At 67.8% G+C, this 13,206-nt stretch overlaps 3 protein-coding genes across 3 annotated transcripts; 2 read left to right on the top strand and 1 right to left on the bottom strand.

Annotated features, from left to right (window-relative positions):
* The first annotated feature begins 3 nt into the window (after nucleotides 1–3).
* Nucleotides 4–2,659, top strand: LOC147597937 (glutathione S-transferase 2-like). Its single transcript, XM_086765400.1, has 8 exons — nucleotides 4–145; nucleotides 276–351; nucleotides 771–835; nucleotides 924–1,005; nucleotides 1,527–1,627; nucleotides 1,867–1,962; nucleotides 2,045–2,155; nucleotides 2,536–2,659. Exons 1-8 carry the CDS (start codon nucleotides 110–112, stop codon nucleotides 2,629–2,631), a joined length of 663 nt encoding a protein of 220 aa, XP_086621526.1. The 5' UTR covers nucleotides 4–109; the 3' UTR covers nucleotides 2,632–2,659.
* A 525-nt stretch (nucleotides 2,660–3,184) lies between these two features.
* On the top strand, nucleotides 3,185–5,482 carry LOC104473670 (glutathione S-transferase Mu 1). The gene is made up of 8 exons (XM_086765401.1): nucleotides 3,185–3,320; nucleotides 3,874–3,949; nucleotides 4,048–4,112; nucleotides 4,205–4,286; nucleotides 4,606–4,706; nucleotides 4,861–4,956; nucleotides 5,054–5,164; nucleotides 5,251–5,482. Exons 1-8 carry the CDS (start codon nucleotides 3,282–3,284, stop codon nucleotides 5,344–5,346), a joined length of 666 nt encoding a protein of 221 aa, XP_086621527.1. The 5' UTR covers nucleotides 3,185–3,281; the 3' UTR covers nucleotides 5,347–5,482.
* A 259-nt stretch (nucleotides 5,483–5,741) lies between these two features.
* EPS8L3 (EPS8 signaling adaptor L3) lies at nucleotides 5,742–11,853 on the bottom strand. The gene is given in 18 exon segments (XM_086765398.1): nucleotides 5,742–6,229; nucleotides 6,304–6,436; nucleotides 6,524–6,813; nucleotides 6,928–7,024; nucleotides 7,102–7,139; nucleotides 7,245–7,326; nucleotides 7,424–7,572; nucleotides 7,700–7,774; nucleotides 8,751–8,815; nucleotides 8,904–9,012; nucleotides 9,095–9,168; nucleotides 9,273–9,409; nucleotides 10,081–10,157; nucleotides 10,244–10,393; nucleotides 11,230–11,385; nucleotides 11,498–11,562; nucleotides 11,633–11,706; nucleotides 11,813–11,853. Coding segments are annotated over 18 exon segments (1,830 nt in total). The 3' UTR covers nucleotides 5,742–6,211.
* Nucleotides 11,854–13,206: the final 1,353 nt, after the last annotated feature.

Genomic DNA, 13,206 nt, shown 5'->3' with positions numbered 1-13,206 from the left:
CGCCCGGTCACGCTGGCGGGGGGGGAAGGGGAGGGCGCGGGGCGGGGGCTCGGCACCCTTGTCCCTGCCCCTCGGCCCGGGCCCCGCAGAGCCGGAGCTGGGTGCAGCCATGGTGGTCACGCTGGGCTACTGGGACATCCGCGGGGTGAGCTGGGGGTGGGGGGGGGCCGTGTTTGTGGGGGCATGGAGTGGGAGGGGGTGTCCCGCAGCGGGGGGGCCCTGGGTGGGTGGGGAGCGCAGGGGGGTGCCGAAAGGTGGGTGCTGTGTCCCCCCAGCTGGCCCACGCCATCCGCCTGCTGCTGGAGCACACGGAGACCCCCTACCAGGAGAAGCGGTACCGCATCGGCTCAGGTGAGGGGGGCAAGGGGGTGTCCCCCCCCACGTCCCCGTGTCCCCCGGTGTCCCCCCGGACCCTGGTCACCCCGGTTCACGCTGTGGCAGGAACCAGCCCAAGCAGAAGAAAGTCCCCGTGTCGCAGGGCGAAAGCGCAGCCTGCCCCTTCTGCCCCCCCCCATCCTCCTCCTGCCAGGTCTGCGGGGCACCTCTGCCCCCCCCGGCTCCCCCCTGGCCCTGGACCTTGTTCCGCGCTCGGTGCCCTCCATTATCTGTCCCAGGGATTGGCAGGGGACATGTGGCTGCTCCTGGGGCAGAGCGGGGACCCCCCCACCGCATGCTCCCCCCACCCATGAATTTGCTGTGGGTGCTGTGCGTGGGTATGGGGACGGGATCTGGGGAAGCCCCCCCTCCAATCTGTGTACCCCCCACTCCAGGCCCTGGTATTGATCTGACTGAGTGGACGAAGGAGAAGGAGAAGCTGGGCCTGGACTTCCCCAACGTAGGTGACGGATGGGGAATGCGGGGGCCTGGTGAGGGCGTGGAGGGTCTGGGCAGTGAGGCCCCCCCATGACGCCCCCTCCCCATAGCTGCCCTATCTCATCGACGGCAACACCAAGCTGACGCAGAGCAACGCCATCCTGCGCTACATCGCCCGCAAGCACAAGATGTGTGAGTGACGGGGTTTTTGGGGGGGCAGGGGGGTGCCGTAGTTCAGCCCCGCTCGGGACCAGACTGCGCAGTCTCTCTCTCGCTCCCCCCACCCTCCGAAGGAACAGGGAGAGATGATGTAAGGAAAAGGCTCGAGGTTTGGGGTAAGGAAAAGGGAGGATCTCTTCACATCTCTCCTGGCCCCTTCTCACAGCTGGGCCCAGTCGCCGCCCGCGGGAGGCTGGAGGGTGAGGGGCCAAGGCCCACAGGGCTCGCGCCTCCCCCTCTCTGCCCCGCGCAGCTGCTTCACATCTTCTCTTCTGTTTTTTTATTTTTCCTCTAAAATACGTTATCGCAGAGCCGTTATCAGGGAACATTCTGCCACCAGTTGGCTCGGCCCTGGCCAGCAGCCGGGTCCGCCTTAGGCCCAACCGACTTCTAGAAGCTTCTTACAGAAGCTTCCACCAGAGCCCCCCCTCACTAAATAAAGCCAGGACAGGGGCGTCCCCAGGGCCAGGGGCTGACGTCCCCCCACCCCGCAGGCGGTGAGACAGAGGAGGAGAAGCTGCGCGTGGACCTGCTGGAGAACCAGATCGTGGATCTGCGCACGAATTTCATCCAGATGTGCTACAGCGCCGATTTTGTGAGTACCCCCATGGGGGGGGCACGGAGGGACAGACCCCCCGCCCATCAGGGGGATCTTGTCCCCAACCCCGCTGGGGACGTGGGGACAAGGGGAGTCAAGCCACAGCCGGCACAGGGTGTGTGTTGGGGTGCAGCCCTTGCCCAGTTGCATTCAGGGGGTGATGCCCATGGGTGCTGGGGGGGTTTGAGGAGAGGAGGGGTGCAGCCCCCACCCCAACTCTGTGCCCCCCGGTGTAGGAGAAGCTGAAGCCGGCCTTCCTGGAGAAGCTGCCGGGGAAGCTGCGGGACCTGTCGCAGTTCCTGGGCTCCCGCAAGTGGTTTGCTGGGGAGAAGGTAGGTGGGGGGGTGCTGGGGGATTTGGGGGGGGTCCCTGTCGGGGCTGACCCTCCCTATCTGTCCCCCCCCCACCTCGCAGCTGACCTTCGTGGACTTCCTGGCCTACGACGTGCTGGATGATTTACACATGTTTGTCCCCAACTGTCCCGAGCTGCAGGGCAACCTGGGCCAGTTCCTGCAGCGTTTCGAGGTGAGCGCGGGGACACCCCGCTGTCCCCGTCTCTGGCACCCCGCTGTCCCCTCCACCTTCACCAATGCCCCGCTGTCCCTGTCCCCATCCCTGACACCCTGACATCCCCATCGTCATCCTTGAATCCTCAGTATCCCTGTCCGCAACACCCCAGTTTCCCCATGCCCAACACCCTGGTGTCCCTGTCCCCATCCCTAAAACCCTGGTGCCATCCCAAACATCCCAATGTCCCTAGCCCCATCCCCGACACCCCGCTGTCCCCACCCCTAACACCCTGGTGTCCCCATCCCAATCCTCAACACCTCGGTGTCCCTGTCCCCATCCCTGACACCCTGGTGTCCCCGTCCCAATCCCCATCCCGTCCCGTCTCCTCTCCGCAGGCGCTGGAGAAGATCTCGGCCTACATGCGTTCGGGGCGCTTCCTTAGGACCCCAATTTTCGCGCCCATAGCGCACTGGGGCACCACCAAGGAATGAGTGGGGGTATTGCCCCCAGCCCCCTCCCCTGCAAAATAAAATAAATCTGGGGGGGGCTGCCCCCTTGTCTGGCTGCCGTGTGGGGTGCATGGAGCTGCCGTGGGACCGTGGGGTGCTGGGGAGGGTGGGGGACCCCCGTGCAGCTTGAGGGGGTGTCACAGAGGGACCTATGCCCCCCCCCCAGGATAGGGGGATCCCTATGCAGACTGGGGGACCTGCGCTGCCCAAACCCAGGGGAACCCCCACGTAGCCTGGGTGATGCAAATGGGGGGGCTCAAGGTGGGGCGATGCCTCTCAGGGTAGGGGGGGGAGGGCACAATCATCTTGGAGGGAGTGCAAGGGGGGGTCCTGTGCCCCCCCCCCCCAGCGTAAGAGGGCTCCCATACAGACTGGGGGGACGCATGCTCCCCAAAGAGGGGGGGACCCCCATGGAGCTTGGGGGGGTACAAGGGACACCCCCAGTGCAAACGGGGGGGCCCGTACCCCACCCGGGAGGGGGGGGTTACCTCTTTGCGCCGTCCGCACCCAGCCCCGTGTCCCTTTAAGGGCCCCCCGCGTTAAGCCCCGCCCCCGAGGAAGGGGCGGGGCCTCGGCTGGGGCGGGGGGAAGTCACGCGGAGGGGGGACGCACAGCGGTCGGCGCGCAGGGCCATGGCTGCGGCGGTGCTGGGCTACTGGGATATTCGTGGGGTGCGTGGGCAGCCGACCCCCACAGCGTGGGAGTGCCCCTGCTTTTGGGGAAGGGGGGCTGGAGGGGGGTCCCCTTGGTGTTTTGGGGGGCCTCGGGGGTCTCCCTGCCCTTGAGGGGGGGGCTATGGGGGTCCCCTTGGTCTTGCGAGGGGGCGGGGGCGGTCCCCCTGCTCTTGTAGGAGGGGCTGGAGGGGTTTCCTTGGTCTTGAGGGGGGGGCTGGGTGTCCCCTCCTGCTTTTGGGGGCCGTTGTGGGGGTCCCCTTGGTCTTGTGGGAGGGCTGTGGCGGTCCCTCTGATTTTGGGGGGGTCCCCTTGCTCTTGGGGGGGGGCTATGGGGGTCCTCTTGGTCTCGGGGAAGTCCCTCTGCAGCTTGAGGTGGGGGGGCGTTGCTTTTGGGGGCACCCCGCGGGTTGGGAGGACCCCGCGCCTGCAGGAAGGGGCGTGGCTCGCCCTCCTCGCCTCATTTTCCTCATGGCAGGGGGGGTGTGGTGCATTCTGGGGGGAATGAGGGGGGGGAAGATCTCACTGATCCCTGCCCCTCCCCCCCCCCCAGCTCGCCCACGCCATCCGCCTGCTCCTGGAGTACACCGAGACGCCCTACGAGGACAAGCTCTACAGCTGCGGGGAGGGTGAGCGGGGGGGGGCTGGGGCGCTCCCCGCGCCACCCTCAAGCTCTCTGGCTTTTGAGCGGGACAGAACGTCACCCCTCCCCGCCCCCTTCTTCCAGCTCCCGACTATGACAAGAGCCAATGGATCAACGAGAAGGAGAAGCTGGGGCTGGACTTCCCCAACGTAGGTGGTGTCGAGCCTGGGGGGGGTGGTTATGGGGGGTGGGTGTGGTGTCCCCATGCCCTGGTAGCCCCATGCCTCCATGTCCCCTCCAGCTCCCTTACTTCATCGATGGCAACACCAAGCTGACGCAGAGCAACGCCATCCTGCGCTACATCGCCCGCAAGCACAAGATGTGTGAGTGATGGGCTCGGGCTTGAAGTTGGTTGGGCTTGGAATTGACTCGAGTTTGGCACTGAGGTTGGATTGGACTTGGGGTTGGGTTTATTTGAGCTTAGGGTTGGGTTTATTTAGTCTTGGGCTTAGAGTTGGGCTTGGGCTTATTTGGGTTTGGACTTTGATTTATTTGGGCTTGGGTTTGGAATAGAGTTGGGGTTGGGTTGGGTCAGGTTGGGGTTTGGTTGGGGTTAGGTTGGTGTTCAGTTGGGTTGGAGCTGGGGTTCAGTAGGGTTGGGTTGACACCATGCCCCAGTGCTGAGGTCTCCGCACCCCGCAGGTGGCGAGACGGAGGAGGAGCTGCTCCGCGTGGACATGCTGGAGAACCAGATCATGGATTTCCGCATGAGCCTGGTCATGATCTGCTACAACCCCGACTTTGTGAGTGTGCCCGTTCCGCGGGGCTGGGTGCCCGTGCTGGGCTCCTCCCTGGCCATGCATTGGGAGTGCTGGGGACCCTGTGGGGGGCGGTGCTGTCCCCTGGGTGGGGGGCACGGGGTCCCCAGCCTCACCACTCCACCCCTTCCTCCCGCAGGAGAAGCTCAAGCCGGGCTACCTGGAGCAGCTCCCAGGGAAGCTGAAGCTCTTCTCCAACTTTTTGGGGGACAGAAAGTGGTTTGTAGGAGAGAAGGTACTGCTGGGACCCCGGAGGCGGGTAGCAGGGGCTGGGGAGGGGGTTTGTCCCCAGGCTGGTCCTCACCATGTCCCCCTCACTGCGCTGTCCCCAGCTCACCTTTGTGGACTTCCTCATGTTTGATGTGCTGGAGCAGAACCGCATCTTCGAACCCAAGTGCCTGGAGCCCTTCAAGAACCTCAAGGACTTCATGGACCGCTTCGGGGTGAGCTGGGCCACCCCACTTCCCGAGGGCATCCAGGGGTGGGAGGGGGGGATTGACGCGGTGGGACTGGTCCCTTGCCCCCGCAGGCCCTGGAGAAGGTGGCTGCCTACATGAAGTCCAGCCGCTTCCTGAAGATGCCCATCAACAACAAGATGGCCAAGTGGGGTAACAAGAAGGAGTAGGGGGCTCCGGGTGGGGCGAGGGGAGCCGGGCTGGGGGGTCCCTGAGCTGACCCCCCCCCCAGCACCCTCCATCATGGGGTGGGGTGGGCACTGCTGGCGTGAAGCCCCTCAACTCAATAAAGTGCTGTAGATGTGGCACCCTGAGCCATCCTGTGCTGTCCCCCTGCCTCGGCCCCCCCGGAAGAAGTGTCCTGGGCCCCCTCCCTTCTCGTTAGTGCATTCCTGCTCACTAATGAGGCAGCGCTAATGAGGACGGGGAGGATGGGCTTGGTATCCTGCCACCACCCCACAGCGCAGGGTCGGGTGGGCTGGGGACAGCCCTGTCCCCTGGGCCCCTCGCTGTCCCCCGCCACCGCCTCGGACACAACGGGGTGCCCGCGATGGGGATGTGGAGGTGTCCCTTGGGCACTGCTGGGGGGTGGCACGCTGTGCCCTGCTTCCCTCCCCCCCCCATCCCACTGGGGGGACTGGGGTGCCCCCCCGCAGACCCCTGTGCTGTCACTCTTTATTTTCACAGCGGTCGCTTTACACTTTGTGGGGTGCAGACGCGTTTCATGGTGCCCACCCCCCACGGGGGGCTGCCCGCCCCTCACTTTGCCATGGGGGGGGGGTCCGGCAGCACATCTCCCCCCGGTAGGGTGTGGGGATCCCCCAGAGCCCTCCAGCACGGCGCAGGGGTCCCAGCAGCCTTGTGTCATCGGTGGCTCCAGGGGGGACGTGTCCCCTAGCCCCCCAAGGAGTGGCTGTCTGTCTTGGGGGGCCAGTTGGGACTGGGGTGCAGGGTCCCCCACACGGGGTCGCGCACTGCGGGGGGTGCTCCATCCTGGAAGGTGCGTGGTGGGGACAGCGGGGGACGCGGAGTGGCTCAATCCCTTGGGCCCATCTGCAAAGAAGGGGATGGGAGAAGGGGTGGGTGGGTGTGGGGTGGGCAGGGGGTGCGGGCCGGGGGTCCCTCACCCCCAGGGACAGCCGGATGGAGGACAGCTTGAAGAGGACTCGGCGCCACTCCTCGGGGCAGACGGCTCGCAGCTCAGCCGGGGACATGTGCAGCAGCTGGCACCCCGTCAGCACCCCCAGACACCGCACCGTGCTGTGGACGGACGGCGGGGGGTGAGCGGGTGTCCCCCCCACCCCAAAAGGGAGCCACATGGGTTGGGGAGGCTCAGGGGTCACCTACATCCTGGAGAAGCCCTTGTCCTTCAGCCAGGCCGTCACCTCCGCTGGTGAGGAGTCGAGGTGCAGGTTGGGGGGGCTTTCCTGCAGCTGGGGACAAGGGGAAGGGACAGCGGAGTGACCCCCCCGTCACCCCCTTCCTGGGGTATGGGGAGGGGGGGCACCCACCTGGCTGCCGCTGTGGCCCCCTGCGCTGTGCCCCTGCCCCAGGGGCTCCAGGATGTTGCTGGGGATGTAGCCCTTCTCCCCCCGGCCGTCCTGCACCAGCCACCACTTCTTCCGCTGGTCCAGTACCTAGGGCGTGTGGGGACAAGTTTGGGAGGATGGGGGGCAGCACCCTGCTGTCACCCCCTTCCAGGATCCCCGTGTGGGGGTCCCTGCTCCATCCTCCCCACCCCAAATTTCTACCTGCAGCATGTCCCCAGTCCTCACGCTCAGCTCCTGTGGGTTCCTGCCCTGGAACTCATACAGGGCCCGTGCCAGCCCCTGGGCTGGGAGGGGGGCCCTGGAAATTTTTTGGGGGGGCACATGAGAATCCAGCTGGGGTCCCGATCCCGCCCCAGTGCTCGCGGGGGCACTTACGCTGGGCTGGGGTTGTCCCTCGGGCCGGTGGCCAGTGGCTGTGCAGGGAGCAGAGAGAGGGACAGGTGTTGAGAGCTGGGGAAACTGAGGCAGGCGGTGGGCCGGCCTAGCCCCCCCTCGCCCCCACCCCCCGCGTGCCGTACCTGCTCCGCTGGAGGGGGCAGCCACCCATCCGAGAAGACGGGGCTGTAGCCGGGCACCAGCTCGCCGTTGGGGTACTGGGCCCTGCGAGCCAAGGTGGGTGGTGGGACCCCTGCTCCCCACCAAGGCCGGACCCCCCGCCTTGGTGCGGGGGCGGGGGGGAGCGGGGCTGGACCCCCACCTGGTTTGGTTCCAGGCGGCGCCCAGCGCCTTCCAGGTGCCGTAGTCCTCGGGGGGCAGGCCCTGCTCCAGCATCTCCACCGCCTCCGGCGCCAGCAGCGGGGCCTCCGCCGCCGCCCCCAGCCCGGGGCTGGGGCAGTGCTCCAGGACCTGCTCGGGGGGGGGTGGTGGTGGTGGAGCGGGACCCCCGTATCCGACCCCCGCCCCACTCACGCACCCCTTCCCTCGGGGTGGAGTCCCGTAGGCGGGCGCTGGGACCTGCTTTGGGGACACTCACGAAGGAGAGGGCCGTGAAGAGGAGACGCAGCAGCTCCGTGGGGTCCGGCTCCCGCACGTGCTGGCGGGTCCTTCCCTGAGTGGGGTTGGGAACGGCTGTCCCCACGCAGGCCCCTCCCCCGTCCCCACGCAACCTCCTCCTCCCCCGTCCCCACGCAGCCCCCTCCCCCGACCCCACGCAGCCTCCTCCTCCCCCGTCCCCACGCAACCCCCGCCCCGTCCCCACGCAGCCCCCGCCCTATCCCCACGCAGCCCCCTCCCCGTCCCCACGCAGCCCCCGCCCTGTCCCCAAGCAGACCCCGCCCCGTCCCCACGCAGAACCCCGCCCTATCCCCACGCAGCCCCCTCCCCCGTCGCCACGCAGCCCCCGCCCCCGTCCCCACGCAGCCCCCTCCCCCGTCCCCACGCAGCCCCCCCCTCCCCCATCCCCACGCAGCCCCCACCCTGTCCCCACGCAGCCTCCTCCTCCCCCGTCCCCACGCAGCCCCCGCCCTGTCCCCACGCAGCCTCCCCCTCCCCCGTCCCCACGCAGCCCCCACCCTGTCCCCACGCAGCCTCCTCCTCCCCCGTCCCCACGCAGCCCCCTCCCCCGTCCCCACGCAGCCTCCTCCTCCCCCGTCCCCACGCAGCCTCCTCCTCCCCCGTCCCCACGCAGTCTCCTCCTCCCCTATCCCCACGCAGCCCCCTCCCCCGTCCCCACGCAGCCTCCTCCTCCCCTGTCCCCACGCAGCCCCCGCCCCGTCCCCACGCAGCCCCCTCCCCCGTCCCCACGCAGCCTCCTCCTCCCCTGTCCCCACGCAGCCCCCGCCCCGTCCCCACGCAGCCCCCTCCCCCGTCCCCACGCAGCCTCCTCCTCCCCTGTCCCCACGCAGCCCCCTCCCCCGTCCCCACGCAGCCTCCTCCTCCCCTGTCCCCACGCAGCCCCCTCCCCCGTCCCCAAGCAGACCCCGCCCTGTCCCCAAGCAGACCCCGCCCCCGTCCCCACGCAGCCCCCCAGCCCGTTCAGGGACACCCATGAGCCGGGAGGTCCCATCCAACCCACCGGGACGTACCAGGAGGTTGAGGGCATATTTCACCTTCTGGAAAAAGTCTGTGTAGTCCTCCTCGGAGGGCAGAGCTGGGGGGGCAGGGAAGGGGGGCTGGCATTGGGATAGCCCCACCTGCACTCCCCCTCCCAGGGCACAGCCCTCCCTCACCACCTTTGCTCTTCTTCTTCTTCTTCTTCTTCGAGCTGGTGGTGCTGGCCAAGCCCAGGGCCGTCTTCAGCCGGAGCACGAAGAGGTCCAAGTCGCCCAGCACGTGGTTGAGGATCTCCTGCGGGAGCAGGACGGGACTCGATGGGCGCCGCGGGGGGGCCGGAGGGTGTCCCCGTCCCGGGACGCGGCATGGGACTTACAACGTCTCGGTCCACGTCGGACTTGACCTGCTCGGGTGGGTTGGTCCACGGCATCTGCTGGGTGTCCGGGAACTCTGGGGACAGCCGAGGGTCCCCAGCTCTGCTCCGTGTCACCCCGCTCCCACCCCCTGCTCCTGGGGAAACTGAGGCACGCCGCAGAACCTGGCTCAGGACTCACCGTAATCCTGGGAGGGCAGCCCACGCTCGGGGGGCGCCTGGAATTTGGGCTCGGGGGTCTCTGCCCACGGCTCCGGGGCTGCGTAGGGACCCTGCGTGTATGGGGGGGCCGGGCCCAGAGGGGTGTCCAGGCTGTTCCTGGGTGGGGAGGGGGAGTTTGAGCCTGGGGCTGGGGTACGGAGTTGGGGGCGGGGGGGCGGTGTCCTGTGTCCAGGGGAATGGGGTGGACTGAGCCTGGGGCTGGGGTACAGGGGTGCGGGGCGTCAGTGCCCATGCGGATGGGGTGGGGGGGAGTTTGAGCCCAGGGATGGGGTGTAGGGGAGCAGGGGGTCTGTGCCCATGGGGTGAGGGGAGGATTAAGTTCAGAGAGGGGGGTGTGAGGGTAGGAGGGGGTCGTGCCCGTGGGGATGGGGGTGGGAGGGGTTTGAGCCCAGGGATAGGGTATAGGGGTGCAAGGTGGGGGGGTGTCTGTGTGCATGGGGATGGGGGTGGGGGTGACCCTAGGGATGGAGTGGGGGGGGGTTCTGTGCCCACTGGGATGGGGTAGGAGGGGGGCTGAGGCAGGAGCTAGCGTACTGGGGCAAAAAGGGGGGGGCATCCCCCAGGAGGGTGAGGGGGGATCTCTGCCAAGGGGAGCAGGCAGAAGGGGGTCTGCACCCGTGGGGTGGGACCCTTTGGGTGACATGGGGGCAGCATGGGCTTATCCCCCCCCCCCCTGCCAAGACCCACAACAGCTTGGGGGGGGCAGACTCAGGGGGCCAGGCCTGGCTGCCCCCAGGGAGGGGGTGACGAACCGCGTACCCCCTTACCTGTGCCCACGCTGACTCCTCTGCTCCTCCTTCCACTGCTTCAGCAGCTTCTCCAGGCCGCTCTTCAGCGTCTCAGCCTGGCGCAGAGCCCACCGCTATCACTGCTCCCTCCCCAGCACAGCCCTGGGGTGCTGCCCCCCCGCAGCCCACCCCCCCGGCTCACCCCCACGCGCTCGCACTGGAAGAGCAGGACGCTGGTTCCCGGGGGGCTCCGCTCCTCCACGCTGATGGCCAACACCGAGTCGTAGGCGCCGATGTCCTGCGCGGCCGAGCACCCCAGCACGCTGCTCAGCGGGTATGCGTCCAGCTCCTCCTGCCCTGGGCAACAGGGTGCTCAGCCCCCACCCCAGAATGGCCGCTTAGGGGTAAAGGGCTGAGGGGGTGCTGGGGCCTGGGGGGATTGCTGGGGTGTGGGGATGTAAGGGTTAATGGGGGGGGTTTATGGGGTGGGGGGAATGCCAGGCTTTTGGGGGTGCTGAATTGGGGGGGGGGGGTGGCATGGGATGGATTGTGGGTGCCAGGCTTGTAGGGGTGCAAGAGTTGGGGGTGGTGGGGTTGTGGGGGGCCAAGTTTATAGTGGTGCAAGGGTTTGGGGGGAGCAGGGTTATGGGGGGCAGGGTTATAGGGGTGCAAGGGCTGGGGGAAGCAGGGTTATGGAGGGTAGGGTTGTGGGGGTGAAAGGTTTGGGGGAGCAGGGTTATGGGGGGTAGGGTTATAGGGGTGCAAGGGTTTGGGGGAGCAGGGTTATGGGGGGCAGGGTTATAGGGGTGCAAGGGTTGGGGGTGGCAGGGTTATGGGGGGCAGGGTTATAGGAGTGCTAGGTGTGGGGGAGGGGTACCAGGGCTATGGGGGTGCCACGACTGGGGGAATACCGGGTTGGTGGGGGTTTTGGGTCCCGGGCGGGTGTCACGGCTGTGGTGGGTGCTGCGGCCATTGGGTGCTCGGGTGGGGACTGCAGCATGGCTGCCAGCGTGGGGGGGGTGATGGGGCCAAGTGGGGGTGCAAGGGCCATTGTTTGGGGTGAGGGTGCCAGGGTTATGGGGATGCCAGAGCTGCAGCTGGAGGGACACCGGCTTTATGGGGGTACTGGTCCAGGGTGGGTGCCCTGGCCGGGGGGTACCCGGATTTGGGGGAGGGGGGGTGCAGTACCTTGCTCTCCACATCCCTCAGCACCAGCTCCTGGTCCTTGACTTGCAGGATGAGATCCTGCCCCCAGACCCGGCCCTGTGCCTCCAGCACCCTCAGCCGCTCCAGGCAGTCCTGGGTGCTGCGGATGTCCCGCTCCAGCCGCAGCGTCAGCAGGTGCTGGGGGGGATGCACACACACAGGATACCGGGCACCCCGGCGTCACCCCACGCTCTGCAAACCGGGGTCACCCTGGCGGGGTTGGGGGGGGTTTGGGGAGGGGGGCTGCTACCTCGACGTGGTGCTGGAAGTGGTGCTGGGGCTGGAGCAGGGCCTGGCTGTAGTCCTTGCGCTGCTCTGCGGGGGCACGCGGAGTCAGGGCCGGGGGTGCTGGGGCCGGGGCCGGGGGGTTTTGGGGTGCACTCACTGTAGATGCTTTTCCCGCTGGGGCGGGTAAAGTTGCCGGAGTGCCGGAGCGGGGAGCTGTCGTCGTGTTCGCTCCTGGACAGACTGATGAGACCCTCGTGCCCTGCAGCACCGGCCCCTCGGCCCACCCAGCCCTCGGGGGTCCCCACGGCAGGGACACCCCCACCCCCTGGGTACTCACCAGGACAGGGGGCTGCTCCAGCGGCTGAAGGGGTCTCCCATCTTGTGGGGGGGTGGCTCTATCCTGTTATGGGGTCCCGGTCTGGGCATGGTCCCCGGGTCACCCTCAGCGTATCCCGAACCACCCGGGGCCCCCTCCCGCTGCCCCCAGAACGGTGGCATTGCCCCGCTCCCCAGCAGCACCCCCTGCCCCCCCCACCCCAAGGCATCCTGCCCTATCCCAGCCCCACGGCTGGAGCCAGCCCCCCCTCCCCAGTGTCACTGGACAGGGTCCCCATCCTGGGGGACATCCATGGTGCCCCCGCTCACTCCAGTTCCCGTGCTGCTGGCTCGGCCACCTGGGCTGGAAGTGCGCAGGGGAGGGTGGCGCGGGCGGGGGTGAGGGCTTGACGTTGGCACCGCACCCACCTGCTCTTTGCCCCATGGCGTCGGCTTCAGGGCAAGGGTGGGGGGGGGGACGGGGTGGGGGACGCCACCATCCTGCTCGTCCTGGGGTGCCCACCTTGCGACAGGGGCTCGCTCGCCTTGGGGGGCACCCAGGTGGGGCTGCAGGCCGGAGCGGGCAGAGTGCCCCCCACCCCGAGGCCAGCCTGATCCCCCCACCCCGGGGCTGAGCACGCGGGACGTCCCGCGTAGCAGCACCCAGCCCTCTCTCCCACAAGCCTCTGCTCCCGTGCCCTCTAGGTCACCCCCGGGCTCGCCCCAAAACTCCACTTGTCGCCAGGAAAACCCTTCCGGGGTGGTTTTGTGCCAAGGAAGGTGCTGGATCCAGCGGGGCTGGGGGGGTGGGGGGGGGTGTGTCTGTGAGGTGGGGTAAGGCTGGTGGCAGCAGGGTCACCGTCCCCAGTCCGTGGGGGTCTGGCCCTGCCCTGTCCCGCGGGATCCCCTTTGCGGGATCTGTCCCTCGGCACCCCCGGAGCATTGGGATGGGCTCCGGCCCCTGTCTGTCCCCGTGTCCCCCCCGGCCCCTGTCTGTCCCCCCCCCATCCCCCTTTTGGCCTCTTCGGGCTGAGCCTGACGCAGCATGGGCTGCGTCTCTCACACTCTCTCCCCCTCTCTCACACTCTCCCCCTCTCTCTCACACACTCTCCCCCTCTCACACTCTCTCTCCCTCTCTCCACCACACACTCTCTCTCCCTCTCTCACACTCTCTCTCTCTGTCACTCACACTCTCTCACACTCTCTCCCTCTCACTCTCTCTCTCTGTGTCACACTCTCTCGCTCTCTCTCACACTCTCTCACACTCTCTCTAACACGCTCCCTCTCACTCTCGCTCACTCTCACTCTCGCTCACTCTCTCTCTCTCACACTCTCTCTCTCACACACACTCTCACACTCTCCCACACTCTCTCTCACCCCCCCTCTCTCTCACTCTCTCTCTCACACACACTCTCA

Source organism: Chlamydotis macqueenii, chromosome 23, assembly GCF_036417535.1.
Source record: "Chlamydotis macqueenii isolate bChlMac1 chromosome 23, bChlMac1.mat, whole genome shotgun sequence".
Lineage (NCBI taxonomy): Eukaryota > Metazoa > Chordata > Aves > Otidiformes > Otididae > Chlamydotis > Chlamydotis macqueenii.
The sequence above is the reverse complement of the archived record's forward strand: the minus strand, read 5'-3'. Positions and strand labels throughout refer to the sequence as shown.

What these genes read in the sequence shown, in the direction of transcription:
- LOC147597937 (XM_086765400.1), top strand. Translation starts at nt 110, where the DNA reads ATGGTGGTCACGCTGGGCTACTGGGACATCCGCGGG. An exon ending in CGCCCGCAAGCACAAGATGT is followed by an intron (nt 1,006 to 1,526) that starts GTGAGTGACGGG and finishes CCCACCCCGCAG; the next exon opens with GCGGTGAGACAGAGGAGGAG. An exon ending in TGTGCTACAGCGCCGATTTT is followed by an intron (nt 1,628 to 1,866) that starts GTGAGTACCCCC and finishes CCCCCGGTGTAG; the next exon opens with GAGAAGCTGAAGCCGGCCTT.
- LOC104473670 (XM_086765401.1), top strand. Translation starts at nt 3,282, where the DNA reads ATGGCTGCGGCGGTGCTGGGCTACTGGGATATTCGTGGG. An exon ending in TGGGGCTGGACTTCCCCAAC is followed by an intron (nt 4,113 to 4,204) that starts GTAGGTGGTGTC and finishes TGTCCCCTCCAG; the next exon opens with CTCCCTTACTTCATCGATGG. An exon ending in AGTGGTTTGTAGGAGAGAAG is followed by an intron (nt 4,957 to 5,053) that starts GTACTGCTGGGA and finishes CGCTGTCCCCAG; the next exon opens with CTCACCTTTGTGGACTTCCT.